Below are 25,147 nucleotides of genomic sequence, written 5' to 3' on the forward strand. Positions count from 1 at the left end.
TACTTAAGTTCATTTACCGACATTGTTACACTTATTAAAAAATGGAGAAAATACAAATTTATCATGTACTTTGGTTCATTTTGGAATATTCAGTTTTGTTTCATTCCGGAAAAACAGGTAAGGGCAAGAACATAAGCAGATAAGAAAGTTTCCATGTAAAATATACCTATGTTTGTTTAAATCGTATACAACTGTCATTATATTAAAGTTAGACTCTAAGCTCTTTAATCTGTTTTCATCAATCATTTTTGTCGGACAATGTATGTATTCATTGAAGAAGACGACATTTGTGTTCCATTTGTTCTTCTTGTTTATAGAGAGGATTTGTTGATTTGTACGTTTTATGGACTTCCTCTCTTTCTGACTTTACGTTGGAGTTCGGTATTTTTACGATTAGTTTAGTTACATGAACAGTTTTTTAATACCAATCGATTTAACCTATATAACTTAATTCTATTATATCAAATCGAAATTATTGGGTTTCATATTTTGCTTTAAACATGTACACTCTTAGCGCACCATGTGGATTTACGTCGTGAAAAGATACGACTACTGGTTCAAATTGTAGTTTCGTACAATTCAAATCATAACTGCTTTGTAAACAATTGAGGCCAAAGTTTGTTTTTATTATTTATTATGATTTTTAAAAAACACTAAATAGCTGATGATGAAGTATTTTTCAGTATCAAATTTCATTCAGGGATTCCTTAATTAATTGAGAAAAAAAGAAAAGAAGGCGGTGGCTCGTACAAGTTGAAAGTATCTTAGTTTTCTCGTAATACAAATATTTCATAACTGCCATGAAAACATGATAACCTCCGTTATGGAACTTCATTTTATGCAGCAAACCCTCGATTAGAGAAATCATTACAGGAAACGAAAGCCCTCTATGTCATATATACTTAAATTTGTATGTACGTTTTGTATGTGAAGGTGCTGATGGTATTTGGTTTAAAGATCATGTTTACCATGGTACAAATGTAAAATGACGATCATTATATGTGTTATACAGTTTCGACTCAAACAACTGTCATTTGCAATTATAAAGAAAGGCAAACTGTACGAATAGTCTTGTACCCTTTGTTTGAAGTGCATTTGTTACTTCAATCAATATCATTGCCTATTATTATTCTTTATAAGAATCTTCTAAATGAAAATGAGACAGGAAGACGTGGTGTGATTCACTATGATACAGCTTCCCGAAAGAGTCCAAATGACGAAAATTTGATTAATTACAGGTTATCGTATGGCCTTCAAAAGCCAAAAATTGTCAGCAACAAAAGAACCTGACGTGACAAAAGTCTTCCTTGTTCGAATAGAGAAATAAATCGGTGATAAAAATACAATGTTCCAATGTTATATCAACGGTCTGTTGAAAAACAAAATTCCTACCCGTAGATGAAAAAATACATTTTTAAAGGGTCTCTTCATTACGAAGGTTTCAGAAAATATTGTATTGAAATTGGAGTAGATTTTCAGACAAAGTGTACAAAGTAAAATAAAAGAAAACTGAACTGAACTGAACTGACACAAAGTTCTCAATCAAATGGCAAAATCAACAGCTCCAACACATCAAACGAATGGATAACATCTGTCATATTCCTGGCTTGTTAGGGGCATTTTCCTATTTAGAAAATTGTGAATTTAACCTTATTGTATAGCTCAACATCTCACTTGTATGACACTGACATCAAATTCCATTATATTGACAACAATTCGTGAACAAAACAAGCATACATAATAGGTAAAAATGCCAATAACATAGCAGTCAACATTGTGCTATAATTCTAATCATAAAAAAAAAAAAAGAAAAACATGTAACAAAGAAGCACAAAATGGCATACATCCCAAGCATATTAGTAAACATTAGCGACAAGAACAATATTTTAAAATCGAGGCTTTAATCGCGCATATGACGTCAGAATGTTAACGTTACACAGGTAGAATTATAAAATAATATCGTTCAAATTATGAAAATATATATAGTATATAGTTCTGTAGGCATATACTCTGTAGAATATAAATCAGAAGTTTAAGTTTCCCTCTTGTCTCTCGTCTATAGATTAATTGTGTATTTCTTCTAAAAAAAACACGTTATATATAAAAGCAACACAACAGAGCATATAGGATAAGCATTAGCAGAATACAAAAATTATAATTAACAATTACACAAAAGCGAGATGTTCAAGTAGGAGGAAGTCGTGTCTGTTGTTTCGTTACTTTCTAGTTCTGGCGGATATATTAATGCAACACAGTCAGAAAAGCTCGGATTGTTAATGGAACGGACATCACAAATATAACTGAAAGGGAAATTAAATAACCCGACTTCTTTGATCTTCTTGTTTTTGATAAGTGTCTGAAGGAACTCAGATTGATATGAAAATAAGAAAAATCATGAGAGAGATAAACAGTCCGTTCTCTTAGGGATGCCAACAATTTGTTGAAAAAGTCTACCTCAAAATTCAACAAATATATTTTCGATAAGAAACCAGCATACTGATCATGGTTTACTCTTTTGTATATATAGTATATAGTTCTTTAGGCACATACTCTGTAGAATATAAATAAGAAGTTTAAATTTCCCTTTTGTCTTTCGTCTATAGATTAATTGTGTATTTCTTAAAATAAAAAAAAAACACATTATATATATAAAAAAAACCACAACAGAGCATATAGGAAAAGCATTAGCAGAATACAAAAATTATAATTAACAATTACACAATAGCGAGATGTTCAAGTACAAAGAAACGTCATGTGAATCAAAGAAACACAAAAAGTCACACAGACAAAGCAGATATGAAAGATAATGCAAACAACACAATGACGGGATAAATAAGTAGAGATCTAGAGCTACGTCAAATTGATATCACAAAAAAAGAACAAACGGTAAATAATATTAAGAAAAACAAATAAAAGAACACTTTTAAACACGTATTACGATGATAAACAATGTCAGTACGCAAAATCTATACTTCAAGACCATCACGTATTATTTGTGAAGGTGATACGCTATATTTACCTACAAGGTCTTGGAACCTTCCGATGAACTTTGTTTTAGAAAAAGGTCGAGACTCTTCTTTGACATACCCCTGGTTCATCAACTTTCTGATCAGACACTGATGACGTTTTACAAAGTTTGAGTAGGAACAACACGCTCATGAATACCGAATAAGTTGTGAAATGCATAATCCATATGCAGGTGAAGTTTGTATATTGCTACTAAGGTAGGCATGGTAGGGAAAATCGATAATTTCAAAATTAAAATCGTCTCGTTTTTCATAGATTCTGGTACTGAGATGACTGTGTATGTCAAATTGAGGTTTAAGTCTAAAAATAAGGCGGAGGAAGTCGTGTTTGTTGTTTCGTTACTTTCTAGTTCTGGCGGATATATTAATGGAACACAGTCAGAAAAGTTCGGATTGTTAATGGAAAGGACATCATCAATATAACTGAAAGGAAAATTAAATAACCTGATTTCTTTGATCATCTTGTTTTTGAGATGTGTCTGAAGGAACTCAGATTGATATGAAAAAAAGAAAAATCGGGAGAGAGGGACACAGTCCGTTCTCATAGGGATGCCAACAATTTGTTGAAAAAGTATACTTCAATATTCAACAAATATGTTATCGATAAGAAACCAGCATACTGATCACTTGTTCCTCTGTGTAGCATGGTTTACTCTTTTGATCACTATTAATAAAATATGCCTTATGATATCCAAAAGTAATAAATTTATAGCGAGTGCCTCCATTTTAATGATGATAGGCATTGTGGATAAGTTCATGTAGGCTATTCTTCAATTTTACATGGGTAATGGTTGTATATAGGGTTGAAAAAAAAAGTTTTGATATAACTTATTTCAGAAAAAAGACCGAGATTTAAAATTATCCAGAAGTTCTTTAGAATTCTTAAGAATACACATATAGTTAATACCACTATGCGAGTACACAGTTTCACAGTATTTCTAAATTTCCTCTTTCATTGCGGACACAATTTTAGTCAATCTAATAAAAATGCTTTAGTGGAACATGCTGATGAGCCGGCGGCAATGTACCGTTGTCTGTACGGAATTTTGTGAAGCGTACATATCCAATACAAACAAGGTAACTCCTCTGATTTGTTTTTCAATGTTCATTGCAGCCATGAAGGACTTATGATTCGCTATAATCCCATTCTTGTCAAATGATATGTCTTTTTCAGTACAAAACTATAAAACAATGAAAAGAAAAATGACATCCATTAATTTAACATGATATTTGCATCTAAATGTGTTTGACGGTTTTCAAATAGATTTCTTATAACACGCTTAACTTCTACGTTGATCAAATGATTCATATCAATTTTCTTTGATAAATACCTTCATATGATGTTGAATCGGGTTTTTTTTTCTGCGGTGACACCATATTTCTCAAAATTTATTGCTGTAGGTTACACGTTTTTGTTTTCTAGCAACATTTGATCCTGGAAGATAGAAATAAATAAAACATGAATGTTCATAGATCAAGTAGTTGTTTTATCATACTTGATGCTTGCATTAACAACTTAATAGTCTTATCAAATTAAATACTTACTATTAGCTGACTATGCGATATGGGCTTTTCTCGTTGTTGAAGGCCTCATTGTGACCAATAGTTGTTAATATACGTGTCATTTGATCTGTTGTTAGGAGTTTTCTCATTTGCAATCATACAACCACTTCTTTTGTATGTATACTAGTTTGATTTTATTTTATGTATTTGTAGAAAGTTATAATCTAACATTATGTGACTATTACACACCAGAATTGGTTACATGCCCAGATGATGAAAAAATCAGTTCAAAAAAGATTACATATGGTGAATTTCCGTGTCAGGATTTCAACAACAGTCATACCTGTCTCTCAAATATAGATAATTACTTCAATGACAATTGTATTGGTCAACATAATTGTACTCTCCCAATCGAATTGTCGTACAATCATACATGCAAACATCTACCAAAACGATTAAAAGTTTACTTTGAGTGTTCAAGTGAGTATTTTACAAAGTTTTTACTTAAACCTGCCAATATATCTATAATACTAAAATTACGAGGTCCAATTTGTCAGCCGTCATCACGTAAAAACGACGAATCAAAGAATTCAACTTTATATACAACTAATATAGTACAAAGGTGTAGAATAAAAATTACAAGTATTAAGATGCTCATAATAATTAAATTTGCAATCTCCGTGTCAGTGTCTATCTTCCCGTACCTTTCTTTCCGTACAATATGAACAATTTAACGAGAAATTAAACAATTTCGAGGCAAGGTTCACTCAATTCGTCATTTTGACATGCGTTTTTACTTATTTCCCCGTTAATAAAGAATGGTTGTAGAGAATATTACATCTCACAATAGAAAATAGTTGTATATGTATATATATTCTTCAATATCATAAAAAAAAACAATAAGGAGAAACCTACCTTTCTTTTCTCGATTGATGTTCCGTCATTGTGCCGGATGTTAGATACCATCGAGTTCGAGCAAATTTTGCCGGTGTGGTTTAGACACAGTGATGATGTGTGCGACAAAATGCAGTAACAACAAAACACACAACATATTAGGAAAACATAACAAAATGTGTACGAATAATCTATTTACTATGCATCACATTCAGAAATTCACAGCGGGATAACTAATAAAGTTGTTTCGACGACACTTTGCCTCATATAGCATTGCATCGGTACCCTTTCCTTGCATGAAGTATGGGATTGTTTATTTTCAACTCAAAATGAAATATTCCAAAATACCATACTAGTATGTCAATTTGTTACTTGATCCAGTAATCAAGTATGCATATACAGGTTTACAAGGAAACTAATGTGCTTTACTTATAGCTTATAAGTTTATTAACATTTAAAATTATACTTTAGAAATAATATTATCATGCGTCCGAAGCACTTTTCGGAATTAACCTTCACCATGAACGCTTGCAGCTGACCATTTGAAACCCACGAATGTAAAAAATATTCGTAGAAACGTTAGAAGCTTTATAATAAAATAGACATACAAATAATTGCCAAGTCTATCTACTGTCAAATTTGCAAATTAGCTTGAGCTTGAGTTTTCTTAAAGATTTCTTTTTTTTTTCGAATGTACTATCACTGTTTAGATTACAATCCACTGTTGTGTGTCTCTTTCGCAGATTTTTTGGCAAGCAATGTCAGTAGCAGCAATTGATAAAAAGAGTAAATAATAAACGGATTAATGTCATTTCTGATAAAGTTACACAATTTTTATATACCTTTCTGTCGATTTAAAATTTGTCTAGGCATTCCTGTGTGATCACAAGTAAACGTGTTTCACAACTTTCAGTTTTAAAGGTTTTAAAATATCACAAAACAAAATTACCTGCAATTACCTGTTTTGTTATTTAACCAGCGATTATGTTTTTTTTAAATCAGCAAATTGGAATAAGGTATACACTTTGTTCACGAAATTTTCAGAAAAAGAGGTAAAACATGTATGACATGTTATCCTTGTACCATATACTTAATGATTGTAACCTTTGTGTCTTCAACAGTCCGATTAAAGCAACCTTTAATGTCTTATTAGATCTGCCTTAGCGGTTTTGTGTATTTTAGCATATATTATGTCATGGTTTGATAGTGTTGAACGTGCACCATTCAATTACCACTTGACGGTCAGCAATAATCAATCAATCAATCAATCAATCAGTCATTGTCTAATCAATTTGTCTGTCTGTCTTTAGGGGGATTTTGGTGGCGTAATAAACACCCAGATCCCGTTGATACCTGTGCAAATTCATTATCAGAGGTCAAATGTCCTTCCAAATACCACATTCATATACAAAATGCCAGGTCATATAGTAATAGACATATTTGTGTTGTTATGGACAATAACTGTATTATAAATACACTGAAAAAAATATGCAATGAGAAGAAGAGGTGCTTACCGGATATTACAAACACATCATGCCTTTTTCATAGACGATTCGCCACTATCCAGTATACTTGTAAAGGTAAGCATAAAAGGTTTTTGATAAAAGAGGGGTAAAAGATACCAAAATGACATTTAAATTCGAAAGTCGAAGTTAAGATGACAATGTCATGGCCAAAACAGAAACGACAAACAGACAACCAATAGTATACAAAAAAAAAACAATATTTCAGCAATTGTATATAATATGAATAAACAAAAGACTAAAATCAAAATGAAAAAATATTTGTTTAATGACAATCTTGAAACTAACAAAAATAATAGCAAACGATTGTTAATTCAAGTAATCCATAACTTATACAGTCAGTTGGAACGAGCACTCCGTACATTTTTGGTATTATTAACTTGCTGGTTTATTGAAGATATCCTTGTTAAATGTACAATTTACACTTAAACACTAATGAATACCATTTTGATAGGTCTTGCAAAATTATTGACTGAAAATGGTCCATTACCGATTTGCTTTTGATTTCATGTAAGAATAGGAAGATGTGGTATGATTACTAATAAAACGACTTATTACTACATACAAATGACGCACAAGTTAGCAACTATAGGTCCACACTGACTAAAACTCAATGTCAAATGTCAAAAAGCAAGTTATAAAAAGTCCATGATTTATGCACACAACATAAAACGGAAAACAAGAATGATATACAGAAACAAAGGACAACCACCAACTTCTGATTTCGGACCGGCATGTAAACGTTTAACATGGGAACCAACTATACACTTCGATATAAAAAGTTTGACTTTTTTTATTGCAATAACCACAAAATATGTATTTTAACATGTACTACATTATATATCTGGTTGTTTATCGCACCGTTGAATTCAGCCGTGTCGTTTTTAATATAATTTCCTCTACTGAAAAAAACTACAATATTTCTTTCAGGAAAAAGATATCATTCAGTCACACCAACCCTACCAAGCACATCATCAGGTCGATAGTTTTAGATAATGCTGTGTTTTATTTGCTTGTAAAGTTGTTTTAATTTAAGAAATACTGACTTGGGACAGACACAAAGAGACCTTGGCGGATTCAAAAACGTATGCCGGTACTTGCACTCCCCTTACCTGTGATAGTGATTTAACAGTCCAAAAAATACATACACAAATCATAAAAAGACTTTGAATTATTACATTGATATAAATCACACAATGCATATTCTACCGTATTTTGCAATGTATAGAGTGGTTTGAAATTAATATTTATAATTTTGTGCTGTGTCATTGCAAATTTCTAAAAATAATGATATAATCAATCGGCCGTCACCTTTGTAGAAATATTGGTTTTATCTAGGGTTGTAACACAGTGCATAATGTATAGTGGCAAGTAGATGGTTGATCTTTCAAATGCATCATGTTGTCTCTCGTAAAGGATGATAACGTTAATGAGCATGCAACAACATCAAATTTAAATTTGTATTGTACACGTCTATACATTTGACAACTTTATGGCAGACATTTCCTTTCCGATAACATGTGGTTATACAGGGATACAAAATATATGTACAAATATATATATATATATATATATACATATATATATATATATAATATATATATATATATATATATATATATACAACTCGTCTAAACATCAACCCGACAATGTTAGATCTGTAAATTTGCATTCGCAAATTTTTGGTTCTTCCCTCGCCGGGATTCGAACCCATGCTACTGTGATATCGTGACACCAAATCGTCTACACTGCAGCCGTCCCGCTAGACCACACGACCACCTGGGCTCTCAAAAAAAAAGCTTTCGCTGGCCGTATGTTACCTTTCCTCGTCAGTTTTAATCTAGCGGCGTACTACAGTACGTGATATATAAGGCATGAAGATGTTATTGTTACAGATCAGCTAAATTATCTATAGTAAAGGATCCTACAAATTAATGTAATATACAGTCACAGAAAATAATTATATTTATAAATACGTCTGAGTCAGTGACAACTCTACAACAGATGTATCAATCGGATCGCCATCAATGATGGTGATACATGGCTGTGTACATAAAATATATACAACTCGTCTTAACATTAACCCAACAATGTTAGATCTGTAAATTTGCTTTCGCAAATTTTTGGTTCTTCCCTCGCCGGGATTCGAACCCATGCTACTGTGATATCGTGACACCAAATCGCCTGCACTGGAGCCGTCCCGCTAGATCACACGACCACCTGGGCTCTAAAAAAAAGAGCTTTCGCTGGCCGTGTGTTACCTTACCTCGTCAGTTTTAATCTAGCGGCGTACTACAGTACATGCATATATAAGACATGAAGATGTATATATACAACTCGTCTAAACATCAACCCAACAATGTTAGATCTGTAAATTTGCTTTCGCAAATGTTTTGTTCTTCCCTCGCCGGGATTCGAACTCATGCTACTGTGATATATATATCATTCGTCTTAAATTGAGCACAACAATGTTAGATCTTTAAATTTGTTATAGTAAATTTGTGTTCTTTTCTCAGTGCGACTCGAACACTTGCGTCTGTGACATCGTGGCAACACCGCCTGCACACAGTGTCCAACGTCCTAAACAACTAAAACCACGTTATGTATTGTATAACCACCTGTGTTTGTGTAGTAAGCCTCCAATTATAGCTTCTCTTCAATTTTTAAATATGTATATAATGATATGTTGTTATTTCTTTTCTCAGTTAGATCGCGTGAATTGTGTTCATGGCAATATGCTTGTCATATTCATTTTGTTCATCATAAACAGGTGTCTGACGTTTAAAACTAATGCCTGAATGTTAGCTTTGTCTGGCCTTCTTTCTGTTGGCTCCAAGTTATTTGTTAAGTGATACAATGTATTCGACCATATTCTATTAACTTTGTCTCCATTTATTTAGACAGAGGTTAATACATGTGTTTTTCTTCAGATCGTGAACGTGACACGACTACTACTGCAGATACAAATGATACTTTTAAATGTAAGTTACTTGCCAGTTTTCTTTAACTTGTTTGACAATTAATATTTCCGTAAAGGTTGTCATACACCAGAAAAATACACAATTAAAAAAGTATACACAACAATGAGAAAAACAAACAATATAATAAGTTTTGTAAAACACAAAGTATCCATCTATGCACCGAATATGTACATCGAAATAAGTTACATTGTTATTTGGAAACCAATAAAACGGATGAAAAAATGCAAATTAGCTGCACTAATCAACTGAGTAATCAATTCACAAAGAACACACATCAATGTTGTCATTGCTTTAATAAGAACTAGTAAAAAAAAAAATGGAAAGATTTCCATTTACTTTAGTTATTAAATTATTTGGGCTTTTGTAAAGTATTTGATAAGACTTGGTCGGCTTTTAAATGTATTAAGAGAACGAGAAATAGCATAAAACATAAGTTTCAAAAATGTCTTTCTATGCTCAGATCCAGAATTGCCGGTATATGATTTTGATAAGGACCATCGAGTAATAGTCTATCAACCATCACTAACAGGAATGTATCACCTTTGTAGTCATGGATGGGATGATAATGATGCTGCAGTGTTCTGTAAATATCTTAACAGAACCTGGATAGGAAGCTCTACAGTTGTCGACAAACTAAATGATATACCGATAGCTCCTTATTCACTGCATTGTGATGGACTTGAAGTCAGTTTGTTCGAATGTAATTATACAGAGGATACAACCAGCTGTAATACAACCAAAGTAGCTGGTGCTGTGTGTTGTCAAGGTGAAACGATGTTAATCAACTGAATGCATGTATTTTTTTCAATTATTGATATACGACATCTATCATATTAACCGATTATTCGTCAAGTAAAGTTCGTTCGTCAATATGAGAGAGAGACAAACGATACCAGAGGATCATTCAAACTCATAGATCGAAAACAGACAATTATAGTACACAAGACGCAATACAGAAACCTACAAACTTACAGCGATGCGGACGACATAAATGAACGAAATACAACTTAAATGCTTACTGAGAGGCGGACGGAACCAAAGAAAGACACCAAACTGATAAGTCGGACAGAGACCACTAAAAGCTTGGCAAAACACAGACAACGAAAACAAGTCAAACAAGCATTTACAAAACATAAAATACAAAACTATAAAACAACACAAGCCCGGAAGAGTTCGGGGGTTATATCAGGTACTTCTGACGGAAAGACACATTCTGCTATGCGTGTGTCATCTACCATGTTAATCATTGTCACATAAATATAAGAAGCTGTATGATGGCTAATGAGTGAACAACTTACCAGAGTTAAAATAAAATGGACAAAAGTATTGATAGACCACCGTAGGGTCTTCAACAATGAGAAAAAAAACTTTCCAAATAGTCGGATCTCTCGCAAGCATAAAACCCAAAACTGTTAAATAGAAGGGGATTCACAAAACGCAAGAGGTATACGATGTTTATTGTCATAATAGTCAACCAAATCATGATGTCAATCAGCCATATGTCAGTCATCAATTATATCATTAGTATATAATTCTTGTCGTAATAAAATTCAATTATAGCAGGTCATGAATCATTGATTTAACAAATTACCTAAAGGTCTTTCTTTTTCCATAGGTAAAGACAGACTAGGACAATGTGTCACGAATCCTTCTCCTCGAAACGAATCCCAAGAATCATTTACATTAGGTATGCGATACATAACATAACTTAATGTTACTTATTCACAAGATAATATTTAAGCTCGATACACTTAAGATTGCAAGTAAGTGTTTGAGTTAGCATTTGATATAACATTTTAGTTTTATCTTTTGATATAAAAAAGAAAATCTGCTGTGATTGTCAATAAGAAAGCTCTCAACTAGAGACCAAATGACACAGACATAATCAACTGTAGATCACCGCACGGTCTTCAACAATGAGCAAAACACATACCGAATAGTTAACTATAAAAATCCTCGAAATGACAAATGTAAAACAATTCAAACAAATTCAAGAAAACTTATTTAAGTACAAAATTATGAACGAAAGACAAATATGTAAACATGATTTTACCTAATAACTTAATAATTTGAATTCAGAATTTAAATGTGTCTAGTCCAAGACTTGACATTAATTTTTCAAAGATCACTAAATTTTCGTAGATGCCATTGCAAAACAATATGTCTAACTCAATCCTCTGTAAATGTAGCTTGGTTTCATTTAGATCAAATCCATATAAATAGCACAAATACTTTAAATACATTTTCCTCCTTTTACTAATCATCCAATTTCCCAACTGTAACTATGCGGTAAATTATTCATTGAACGGTAATGTTATTAAGATATTTGTTTAATTGCTCCTCAGGAAAGTGATTCATGTAGAATACACATAAATAGCTGAGTCCTTGTTTTAGCATGAAAGAGGACATCGGGATCAGCTGTAACACTGTCCTTTGGAAAAGTCTGCTATTTTACAGAACGGTAATGGCAATCGTTGGGACTGATATCCTTTAAATCGGTCCATAAAAAATACTATTTTTAAGCAAACTTGTTAATACATTCATGTGATGATTCTGCAATGATATTCACGAATCAGAGCAGTCCTGTTTACAAGTTAACTTTCGGTCATGTTAAATTTATCTTGGAGCAGAACAAAACAAAATTCACGTATAACCATTTAATTACAAACACTACAAATCCTTGGTAAAATGTGTAATAAAGATGCCGGTCATCTTAGTTTGAGCTATTTTGCAAATAGTTGTACAAATCGTGATAAATGTGATACATGCATGGCACTTGGTATAACGGTTGACTGAATGCTGTTTGTGAGCGGTTCATTAAATCAACAGAACATAATGGAATAAACTTAGTTTTATAGCTAGCAAAACCTCCCACTGGTAGGCCTGATTGGTTTATGTTCTCTTTTTGTCAAGTAGAAAATATTTCATGCATGTTCGGGACGAGAATAAATTAAAACACAAATTAAAAACTGGAACTATTGGCGAGATGGATTGTGCCACTTCTAGCTTGAACATTAGGGATATTGGTTATGAACCCCCCCCCCCCCCCCCGTTTTGGACCAGTTAATGAATTGTTATAACTTAAGTGTTCACAACCTCCGGAAAACGTGACACTCTTTGGCAGGTTTACTTCCTTCATAGCCAAATGCACACACAACGTTGACAAGTATGTTTCTGGTGGTCGGAAGATCCCAACAGATGACCATATACCTATTCACCATTCAATCGTTAGGGTGAAACATTCATATTGTAAACATGGAATAAAAAAAAAAGATCAAAGGACAAGATACGATAAGCATCAGAGAACGGCCCCCTAATTTCGTTCAAATTAAAAGTAACTTGCTATTAAATATAATACATTATTTTTAAAGTTTAAAACCTATATTTTTGTAAACATCAATAGATTTTTCAACTTCCGTTGATATTATTCATGCCCTGTTGCTGTAGATTCAAGATTCTGGAAAAGGGCAGAAAAATGGCAGTTTCCAAACCTTTTTCTGCATTTTAAACTATGAGCGTACCTACGACCCACGATCATATTTATACCAGGCATTCCTTGAACATAAATGTTGATGCAGTTCAAATATTTTAGTGGGTCGTAAGTACGCTCATAGTTAAAAATTCAAAAAAGTGACCAAAAATCGTCGTTGTTTTCATTGAATCATCGAAATTTTTAACCGAACTGCGGACCGGAGATGATTTCCGGTATTTACTAGATCCGACGACGGAAATGTATTCTTGCTACGCTATAATAATGGCTAGTTTCTTTAGGAAGAAAAATAAACATATTTGAGACAGGAAAACAGGATATTCCTTTACTCATTATTCTTGAATTTAAAGTGACATTTTAGCAGACCGTCGAAATATGACCCAAAATTAGACGGAACTGTGATAAACTTCAGAGAAATACTGGGAACGTAATTGTGAATGAATATAATAACTGGTTCATACTCAAAAAGTGCATATACGTATTTTGTTTCATAATTGACAAAATCGTCGCCCTGGAATGTTTTAATCTGCGTTGACACTTTTGTGAAAAGTGCTTTCTTTCACGTCCGCATTTCTACCAAGTATGGCATGCCAAGTTAACATTTTAGACAATCATTTAATAAAAATACTGATGGCGAAAATAAACTACAAAACTGTGAATAATAACATACATTGTTATTCATATCACATAAGTAGACACCATGTGACAATTTTAATTAGTTAATTGTGTAAGTGTAACAATAATCAAGATTAAACAAAACTATCCAACACTTTTATGATCTAAATTATGTATCTTGAGTTAATATTTTTTTGGTCATGGTGTTGAATTTATTGGACTTATTATTTGTAATTGTCACCTGCCTTCCCGTTGTTCTATCTTGACGACAACGCGTGCTACTTCGTATTTCTTCTAGCACTACATGTATAATGAATTTAAACATATTCAAAAGAATAAAAGCTTCTTTTATTTTTTAATCAGATATTTACACGTCAAAGAAAATAAAATAAGTATTGAATATGAAAGGAATAAAATGCATCATAATTAAAGATATCTTGCTTGTAAGACGTGTGTTTCGCATACAAAAGACTCATCAGTGACGGTCGAATAAAAAATGTCAAATGACCATATTAAAAAGGCTCAAAATTCCGATTTTTTTTTTTTTTTTTTTGTGAATAAAGGTTATGTATTCCTGAATATATTATCCGTAGCTTTTGCAAACAATATACAGTTTTGTTAACAGTTAATAAAAGTTACTATTTCAATAATAATTCATGTTTACACAAAGTGCTAACTTTTGGACATCATGTTGCTGCATGGGTTGTTTGTTTCATTAATTTTTATTGTGCTATACCTTAAAAGGTTACAGTCCGTTGGAAGACATATTACCCTTACTTGACACTCCGATCCAACTAGTTTTTGTTCTTACCCCTTAATGCAAATTGATTAACGGAAATCAGCAAATACCAATTTTTAAGTCTTAAGTTTGACCAGGCCGGTGTCAGAACCCACGATATCAGGCGTTTTAATTCATTTATTATATTTATTAAATTGTACAATGAATTAATAAAAGAGTGCATACTGTAAGAATCCATCTTATATGAATCCGCGCTTAAACATACACATCCACCCAAAAGAAATAACTTTTGCAACATAGAGTGGGAGGCCCATATTCGCCGGGGACACAATTTCGCCGTTTTATGATTTTGAGGTATAAACACTTCAAAGGATGGCTGAAATGGAAGAAAATATGCCGATTAATTATAATTTTATAACAAATATGATTATTTTTTAAACTTTAACAAAATTACGGCACTAACTGCAAAAGATCGAAAAACGGACAACAATTTTCGGTCAATTTCCTGAATGAAAAACAGGATTTTCAAAGATTTTTTTCTTAGTAATTTTTTGACTGATTGGCCTAAATTTCTGTTTTTTACACCTTTGAAATGTCTGCTGTTCATCTATAATGAAATTTATTTGATAAATATTACAAAAAGCTGCATTTATTTGGTTTTAAATAGATGTGTAAAAACGGCGAATATGTGCCCCCCATTGACAAAACTTCAAGAAATTTCAAGCACCCTTTACAGATGATTATTTTCAAACAAACATGTTTTCAAGCTTAGGAATGTTTTGCATTTGAAGTTATCTTCATATAGAAATATCAATATACTTCAAAAACATAACTATTCTTCTTCTTTTTTGGAATTTTATTCTCATACACACTTGTCCCGGTCTACACTTATTTAGTTTTTATACATTGACTTATGATATTTGGCATACAGTGTATAGCCATGACTCAAATATCGTAAGTCTAATTTTGTTTATTTTCTTTGGTTACATCTTCTGACATCAGACTCGGACTTCTCTTGAATTGAATTTTAAATGTACGTATTGTTATGCGTTTACTTTTCTACATTGGCTAGAGGTATAGGGGGAGGGTTGATATCTCATAAACATGTTTAACCCCGCCGCATTTTCGCGCCTGTCCCAAGTCAGGAGCCTCTGGTCTTTGTTAGTCTTGTATTATTTTAATTTTAGTTTCTTGTGTACAATTTGGAAATTAGGTATGACGTTCATCATCACTGAACTAGTATGTATTTGTTTAGGGGCCAGCTGAAGGACGACTCCGGGTGCGGGAATTTCTCGTTACATTGAAGACCTGTTGGTGACCTTCTGCTGTTGTTTTTTCTATGGTCGGGTTGTTGTCTCTTTGATACATTCCCCATTTCCATTCTCAATTTTAATACCATTATGACATTTACCGTTGATCTCAAGGTCCAATTAATTGACCTTTAACTTTCATGGTTAAATGATTGTCCAACCCTTAAACCATATATGTTCTTACAGGCTATGCCAGTTTCTTTACTGCACAATAGGCTTAATTTCTTAGGTCAATTAATGCCTCTTTAATAACTCCAAAAATGATTTATACACCACCCTTTTTTGCCTTGATAAGTCGTTTCTAATTCACCATAGGTTTTGTACCCATGCAGAGGACACATTCCAACCCCTACATCATATTAAATCGTAATTGCCTGGATTAGACATTTTATTCCACACAATGTCTGTAAGTGGTACAAGTCACGTCTCTTTCGTTCCATTAACTGTTAAGTATCTTTAAAAGCTGTTCAAACTCATGTCAAATTATTAAATCCTATATATTCTTGTTTTCATGAAAAGACTTTCACATTGAAACAAAGATTTTGTAGTGGTCTACAATTTAAAAAAATGTTTGATGTTGCTTAGCAAGATGTGGGATTCTATACTCGATATAGAATTCGTCCAAAAAATAATGATAATCTAGATGTTTATATTATAGTGTAACACCGTATTAGGAAGTATATTCTTAAAAAATAACTAAGCTCATACTTATAAAAATATAAAGAACCTATTATTGCATGGTTGATATGCACTTGTTATGTAACTTAGTTGTTGATCAGCGTGTAGTGACCTACAATTGAACTAAGTTTTCATTTCTAACTAAACATGTTCACAAACAGACAATCTGCATTGCATTCAATTTAATTTGTTCAATAAAATGACTTATTGATTTGTAGTTGGCTTTAATTCAAACATGTTTTGCTGTTGCTAAACAACAATTGTGTTGCTATGCTCAATACGGAATTTGTATTTAAAAGAATAAAAAAAGATGTATATGAAAAAATATTGGAATGAAACACCAAATGGAAAGAAAAATCTTCAAACAACAGCTTAATTCATACTTAAGAGGGGCAAGCACCAATTTTTTTAACCGTTGCTAGGCAACATTTCTGTTGCCAAGGTTGTTTTTAAGCATATAATAAACAAAATCAAAGGGTATTTTCATTTGTGACTTCAAGTTCTTCTTGGACAAACAATATCATGTGCAAATATTTAAATTTTTACTGATAAAGCAATTAATATGTGATAATTTTCATTCTTAATAAAAACCGTTGCTAGGCAACCTTCCTTTCACCGGAACACAATAAAATCATTATTTTTTCAAGTGTCTACACTAAGATCATCATTGATATCAATTTAAACTTATTTGGAGAGGGGGCCAAAAATAGCCCTTATTATACCTTGTCCTTTCGGTTAGAAAATTGTTATGCCCTTATCATGCTTATTGCACAATATTCTTTAAGAATACATTATATCAGATACTTGTATCGGTATTTAGTTTGTATGGTTTTAGTTTGTATGGTTTATGTTTATTTTATATACTTGCTGAAGAGTTTAACACCTCTAGCATTACGTTTAAATTTCAAACTGACCTTAAGCTGAGATGTTTCATTACCATTAGGAGTTAAGCCTTAACCTTGTCATTTTGAATACAGATGTTTCATACAAATTAGAGATGTCGCTATAGGTTAAATATCCGTTTGAAAGGATTTAAAAAAAATGACTATCCTCAATGCTCTTCAACTTCGTATTTGTTTGGCTTTCTAACTTTTTTTATATGAGCGTAACTGATGAGTCTTATGAAGACCAAAAACGCGTCTAGCGTACTAAATTATATATCTTACTTTAATAGTACATATATGTTATCCCCCCCCCCCCCCCCCCCGAAAATTGTATAACCATTAAGAGATATTTCAACTTTCCCGAAATAGACTGCAGCGTGAACACCAAATTTTTGGAGTAAATCTCATTGTTTCCCTTTGTAAGAGAACATATGCAAATATGTATTGGCATGTACAGGTTTATGTGAATCAAGCAAGATGTACTTGCCCAATAGAACCCCGATAGTGTCTCATTCCAAGTTTATTCCTAAACATGCTAAATGATTGATTGTAAATGACTTGAACCCCCCCCCCCCCTATAATAAATACACATACATGTGAAAAATTGAAACAAATGAAATGTTTTCATCTAAGATTATAAAAATGACTATCCTCTATGCTCCTCAATTTCGTATTTGTTTGGATTTCTAACTTTTTTTATATGAGCGTCACTGATGAGTGTTATGAAGACGAAACGCGCGTTTAGCGTACTAAATTATAATCCTGGTACCTATTTACTTCACTTGGTCTATGCCACTGCTGGTGAACGTTTCGATCCCTAGGGTATCATCTGCCCAGTAGTCAGCACTTCGGTGATGGTATGAATATCAATATGGTGGTCATTTTTATACATTTCCTGTTTAGAATATTTGGAATTTAAAAAAAAAACTAAAGATTTTCTTATCCCTGGCATGGTATACCTTAGCGTATTTGGCACAACTTTTTGGAATTTTGGATCCTCGATGCTATTCAACAATGTTCAACTTCGTATTCGTTTGGCTTTCTAACTTTTTTGATAGGAGCGACACTTATGAGTCTTATGTAGATAAATCGCGCGTCTGGCGTACTAAATTATAATCCTGGTACCTTTGATAACTATTTATACCGCTGGGTCAATGCCACTGCTAGGAGACGTTTCGTCGCCGAGAGTATCACCAGCCCATTAGTCAGGACTTCGGTGTTGACATGAATATCAATAATGTGGTCATTTTTTTTTTTATAAATTTCCTGTTTTTAATCATTTGAATTTTCCAAAAAACTAAGGATTTTCTTATCCAAGACATAGTTTACCTTAGCAGTATTTGGCACAACCTTTTGGAATTTTGAATCCTCAATGCTCTTCAAATTCGTATTTGTTTGGCTTTCTAATCTTTTTTTATATGAGCGTAACTGATGAGTTTTATGTAGACAGCGTGTCTGCCTTACTAAATTATAATCCTGGTACCTTTGATAACTATAATTCTGTAATTTTGATGAATCCAGCTAAATAACTTGGGTGTTCTGAATATATGTTTCTTCATAAAATGAAAAAAAAAAATATCGTGACCTCGTTCCTTCATTGATCTGAAAATTTAATGGTTTGTCACATATATGTGAATGACAATTGCTAGGTCAAATATGACAATTTCGAATTGTATTACCTAATATTTCCATCCGAAGCTGTTTTGGGGATTTACCTTCAACGGGATCGCTAAACTCTGAATATGTAAAAAGCCAATGATGTATAAAAACAGAAAAAGTTGAAGAGCTTTATGACCAAAAAGGACCTAAAGATAATTCTTGTAGTCAAATGTATATAAGTGACAATTCATGTCAGCACAAAAAGAGCTGACTACTGGGCTTGTGATACCCTCGGAGAAATAAATCTCCACCAGCAGTGGCATCGACCCAGTGTAGTCAAATGTATATAAGGTTAACGTTGCCTTAGTTTCTTCATTGTTGCAAAAGTTTTAGAATTATTTCCGATGCAAAGACCCTATTAGTGCATTAATGTAAATACCAAACTATGTCATCTTTAATGACCTGGCAACAGTATCGTAACTATTTCCCTTCCGAATAAGTCTGTTTTAAGGTTTGGTTAGCTGTTGAGGCGAAAACCGACCTTGCTGTGCTTTGTAAATAATATTACCATAAAATGTTGGATGTGAAATACATGAACTGCATTATACATGTATGTCTGCATGTTGATTTGTATTAATTTTACGAATGATGTCATTGTACCAATGATAAAATTTAGTAAAAGTTTTGTGTAGTTTGCGATACCGAAAACCCTGGTGTAATACAGAGATTTCGTTCGTTAAAATCAAACACTTTGCTACATACACGAGAAAATCGAACAAGTTGAGGTATATAAACACCATAGGATGGTGACAAGGGAACGTCACCATTTAAAAAAAAGATAATTAACAATACATGCAATAGGATATGAAAAATTATCTCTATTATCATAAGTTTTGGTATAAAGCTTCCCGTTCCAGATATAGATATCAAGATTCAGAAACGGGCAGTGTTCATTGCCAGTATTAGATTTATTTAAACTCAGTTCATTCGGGAAAATCTCTTAAGTGTATATACTGAAGTCGTCATTATTTAGAGCCAATATATCATCCAAATATCTAAAAGTGTAAATAACTTTTTATATCAAATGTTGTTTCGATCGGTCTTTGCTAAGTTTAATCATAAATTGTATCTCATAACTCATATCAATAAAGAAGCGGTTCCGCAATAAATGGTGCACAGTATGTCCCAATTGGAATTCCGATATATGGAATCTCCTTAGCGAACACACATGTTCATGATGTTATCTAGTAAATATTCAAGGGCAGTTATAGTATCAAAGCAGGTACAAATGACATATTTCTTTTGTTGGTTATTACTAAAAATGACCTAAAAGAGGTGAAACATATATATTTGCATTCTGACTTTTTAAATGCTAAATTAATTAGGTGTGTGAATTTGTTCTTTTTAAGTTTATGAGAGAAAGTGGTATGCAGGGTAGAAAAATTTAAACTTTGAACAGATTCAAAATCACCAATATAAGCATGCAGTTTATCAATTGCAAGTACTTCGCACGAATATTTTACACTTCCAGAGTAATTAAATCCACTATTTTTAAAGGCTTTATTAGAACAATTTATTACCAGGAATTTGATTGTACCAAGTGTATACGTACTTGTAAGTAAAATCAATAGTTTAGAAATTTAACATTGGCTTGAGGACGAAACAAATATGTTTTTGTTAGGAGTTTTGTGCAGCTTCAGAAGCCAATACTATTAGAAACACTTAAATTGTATTTGGTTCTGCTTGTAAAAATGTAGCTGTTACTTAATGTATGTGACATATGTCATTTTTTGAAAACGGAGTCAACTGGAATGTTGGTGAATTCGGGGTTTCCTTTTGCATAACCTCTATGTAAATATTTTACGTCAAACAATAATGATATAATTGGCAGCCTTATCAGCCAGGACAAAAATATATTCCTTGGCGAGTTCTTTTAGCTTATTTTTGATACGAGAAATATGCTATTATGGTTGTTGTTAGGATGAAATGTTCTGTAAAATGTTTTATACGTATATCAACTATGTTCATTACTGAATTAAACAGATAATTTAAGGATTTCTTGTCAGTTTGTTCTCGTTTTCACCATTTCGAGCAGGAATTACGGAGTGAGTCGTGGATGATGTTACGACAATCATTCCAATTAATAATTGACGGGGACAATATTAATGTCATTTACTATAAATGGTTTCAACTCTTGGTCATGAACGTTGTTCCGGTTCCCTGTTATAACATGTATTCGGAATTACTGCAATTTCATGACGTAGATTTATTGGCACTGATATTGATATCTTGACAAACTTCGCTATAATCAATTTTATATTTCCGGGTAAATTTTTTGTCAACTTAACAAATCAGAGGAAGTTCAGTATTATCAAATCACTAGGGATTTTTTCCTTAGAAGAATGATCATTAAAAATACCAGCAGTATTTACAAAATCAAAATCTTTATTGACATATTTGATTTCAATAAAAGGTTCGAAATGATCTTCAGGGCGATTAATTTTGGTAAAGAGTTTAGAATAACAGTAAGCAATTATAATTTTGACGATTTCATACTTAGGACTGCACTATGGAATTGTGTTGCAATCCTCTAATATTTGATGTAATTTTTTAACAGGTAAAGAACAGAGTTAATAGATAATGTCTGCCGTTGTTTTTTTGAAATAGAAATTAGGGTCAGAAATATTTGTGTTCTTGGTACAAAATTTTCATTGATTGATTTTTATTGTACGTCCATCAGAACGCCTTCTACGATCAGTTTTAGAAACTATATTCAAAATGTTAACATTATCGATTCTTGATACATTACCGATTCCCATAATATCATCATTAAGACCGAGTTGTTTCGGGACCAGATGAAGCCGGCCTCTAGGTGTTGAAGACCGAAAGTGTATTAAATCAACTCATCATTGATATCAGGACTAAATTTAGTATAAACGCCAGAAGCGCGTTTCGTCTACAAAAGACTCATCAGTGACGCTCGAATCCAAAAAGATTAAAAAGGCCAAATAAAGTACGAATTTATTATTACCGAGTTGGGCCAGAACAACTTATTTTGCAAATGCACTTTCCATCAATTCATTTTGGCTACATTTTCTTTTACAAACGGCATTTTTTTGCTTCAGGCTTATTTATTATTTTTTTCAGCTAGTATTCATGTGACTATCATGTCTCCACTGATTGTAACAATAGTTGTTGCTTTACTGATCATCTTAATTGTTTGCTACAGAAGATCGAGATCCAAAAAATTAAAACCCTGTCAATCTCAGCATAATTCAACTACAACAGAGATGACCTATTCGTCAAATTATAACGTAATAAACTATAGTGAAATGTCACATATTAGCATGATTAAGATAAATGAGAAAAGAAATGAAATTCCTACTATACAACATCATCTACAAAACATAAAAACTTCAATTAAACAGAACAAAAACATTTGCACCAAAAATGAATCATTATCAACAAATCAAAACTCGCTTGAACATATCTATGAATCAGACTCAATCCGAAACAATATATGTGAATTATTAACAAAACAACAGGAATTAGATACACATACTTATGAATCAACAGAATTTGTACAACCACCTGACATTAAAACTTCAATGGAACAAGATCAAAATATTTGCCACACATACGAAACATTGTCAACCAACAGAAACTCAGACAAACATATCTATGAATCAGACTCAATCCATACAAATCAATATGAATCATTAACAAAGCCACCGGAATCGGATAAACATACTTATGAGTCTACAGAACTTACACAACCACACGACATTGAACAGGACCAACATATTTGCATCAAATACGAATCGCTATCAACCAATATAAACTCAGACAAGCATATCTATGAATCAACCCATACCAATCAGTATGAATCATTGAAAAAGCAACAAGAATCTGATAAACATACATATGAGTCTACAGAACATGCACAAACACATGACATTAAAATTTCAACTGATCAGGAAGATAATTTTTGCAACAAATACGAATCATTATCAACCAATCGAAACTCAGTTGAACATACTTATGAATCTACAGAACAAACATTACTGGTATCCCAATAGCAATCTCCTACTAACCTGCAAGAATCAGATAAATACGTGTATGCGTCAACAGAGTCTCCACACTAATGTGTTCAAACAAAACATGGAATTGGTTATTGAATATATATTCATTATATATGCATTAAAAATGTACAACATGCAGTCTTTCAATATATTGCACGGTTTTGTATGCTAAATGATTCAATGTATCACGGATAGTGATACAACATAGACGATGAATTGTCAGTCATTATGAAAATATTAAGAAAGAAATACAATTTAGTTAGAAAATTAAAATAAACCTTTATCTAGTAAAGTAAATAGATGCATTCCTTGTGTGTGCTTGTTGCTGATTTATGTGTTTTACAACACATTTATTTTCTAATATTATGTTTGTATTTAGTGTGTTTTAGTAAAATATCAAAATACTTTGTTGTATATCAAAGTACGATAGGGATTCATTATATTTTTGAGAAAGCGTGCATGTATGTTATTCTTAAAAAGTATTATTTTCTGTGTTTGTGAATTAAAGCAGAGTGGCGCATCTTCAAAATAAAAAAAAATCATTGGTCCCCTTGAATATTCATATAGTTAACAAAAACTTTGACCTTTTCAGTACGTCCAATGCTCTTAATATCCAATACGACATAAATGCATTGCTTTTCATTTTTTTGTTTGTTTCCCATCTGAATAATTCGTATTTTTAACCGAGGTCATCATCTTGGATATACATGCATACACTATTGACATTTGACATTTGACATCAGTTTCTGAATTATATATTATGTTTATTATTAAATACAAGTTCTTATAATTATGCCATGCAAACAAAAATGCTATATTTCAATATGATTTACATAAGAATGACAATTGATTAAAATTACTAAGGATGTACATGTATACTCCATATGAGGTTGCTCCTACTCCCGGGAAGCTTAAACACGAAAAATAGTTAACAAGTCAATTATTTTATAGCGTTTTCCCTTTGTAAGTCTTATAGCCATGATTTTTTGGAAAGTCTTATTTTCTTTTATACCTTAAAGTTTTTTTGAGAGATTATGTATATAAAACAATGTGCAACAGTTTCATTACTGTTTTTTTAATAAATTAATATTGCATATAATACAATTGTATTGATCGATTTGTAAAACTCTATCCTTATTTGCATTGATAATGTAGTATTTGATATCGATGATGTGAGTTTCATTTGACATTTACTGGAGCTTTGCACTAATAAAGATATACAAATTTATGTCCAGTCTGGGTCATCATTTCTACAAGCACCCTTTGTCCACAATGATTGTTGTTGCTCAAGGAGGCTAAGTATGTCAAATGATTATCTTCCGCAGACTCAAATTTCATGTATATATAAAGCTCTTTTGTAAACACAAACTAAAAATAACTATAGTGATCAATTCATTAAGAAAAGTGACTTTATGATGCTACAAAAAAAAAAATCCTTTGCATGTAAAAAAATTATGTAAACAATTTTCAAACTGTAAAATAAATTTACACGTAAATACTAAAATGAAATTATTTCAAGAACTTTATCTTATATATTGAAACAATCATTAGAATTTTGTTTACATTTTGTCATTTCGGGATCTCATATAGCTGACTATGCTGTATGGGCTTTGTAATTCATTATTGGAGGCTATATGGTGACCTGAGTCATCCGGTCTATTTTAGAGTATTGTCTCATTGTAAATCTTAACACATCTACTTTTTTATATCATATAAACAGTTTTTTGTTACTTTTTGTCCAGTGACTTGTGTCCTATTAACTAATCAAAGTATATACGTAGCAATAGTGGCGTACATAATTGATTAGAAACATAGATTTCTCA

The 25,147-nt window shown here is 32.2% G+C and overlaps 1 protein-coding gene across 1 annotated transcript; it reads left to right on the top strand.

The window, feature by feature from the left end:
* Positions 1-24,552, top strand: LOC143044994 (uncharacterized). The gene is made up of 8 exons (XM_076217274.1): positions 1-117; positions 4,743-5,009; positions 6,734-7,003; positions 7,877-7,924; positions 9,877-9,927; positions 10,388-10,693; positions 11,543-11,614; positions 22,390-24,552. The coding sequence occupies exons 1-8, from the start codon at positions 42-44 to the stop codon at positions 23,319-23,321; spliced, it is 2,022 nt and encodes a 673-aa protein (XP_076073389.1). The 5' UTR covers positions 1-41; the 3' UTR covers positions 23,322-24,552.
* Positions 24,553-25,147: the final 595 nt, after the last annotated feature.

The sequence above is a fragment of the Mytilus galloprovincialis genome, chromosome 9 (genome assembly GCF_965363235.1).
Source record: "Mytilus galloprovincialis chromosome 9, xbMytGall1.hap1.1, whole genome shotgun sequence".
Taxonomy (NCBI): domain Eukaryota; kingdom Metazoa; phylum Mollusca; class Bivalvia; order Mytilida; family Mytilidae; genus Mytilus; species Mytilus galloprovincialis.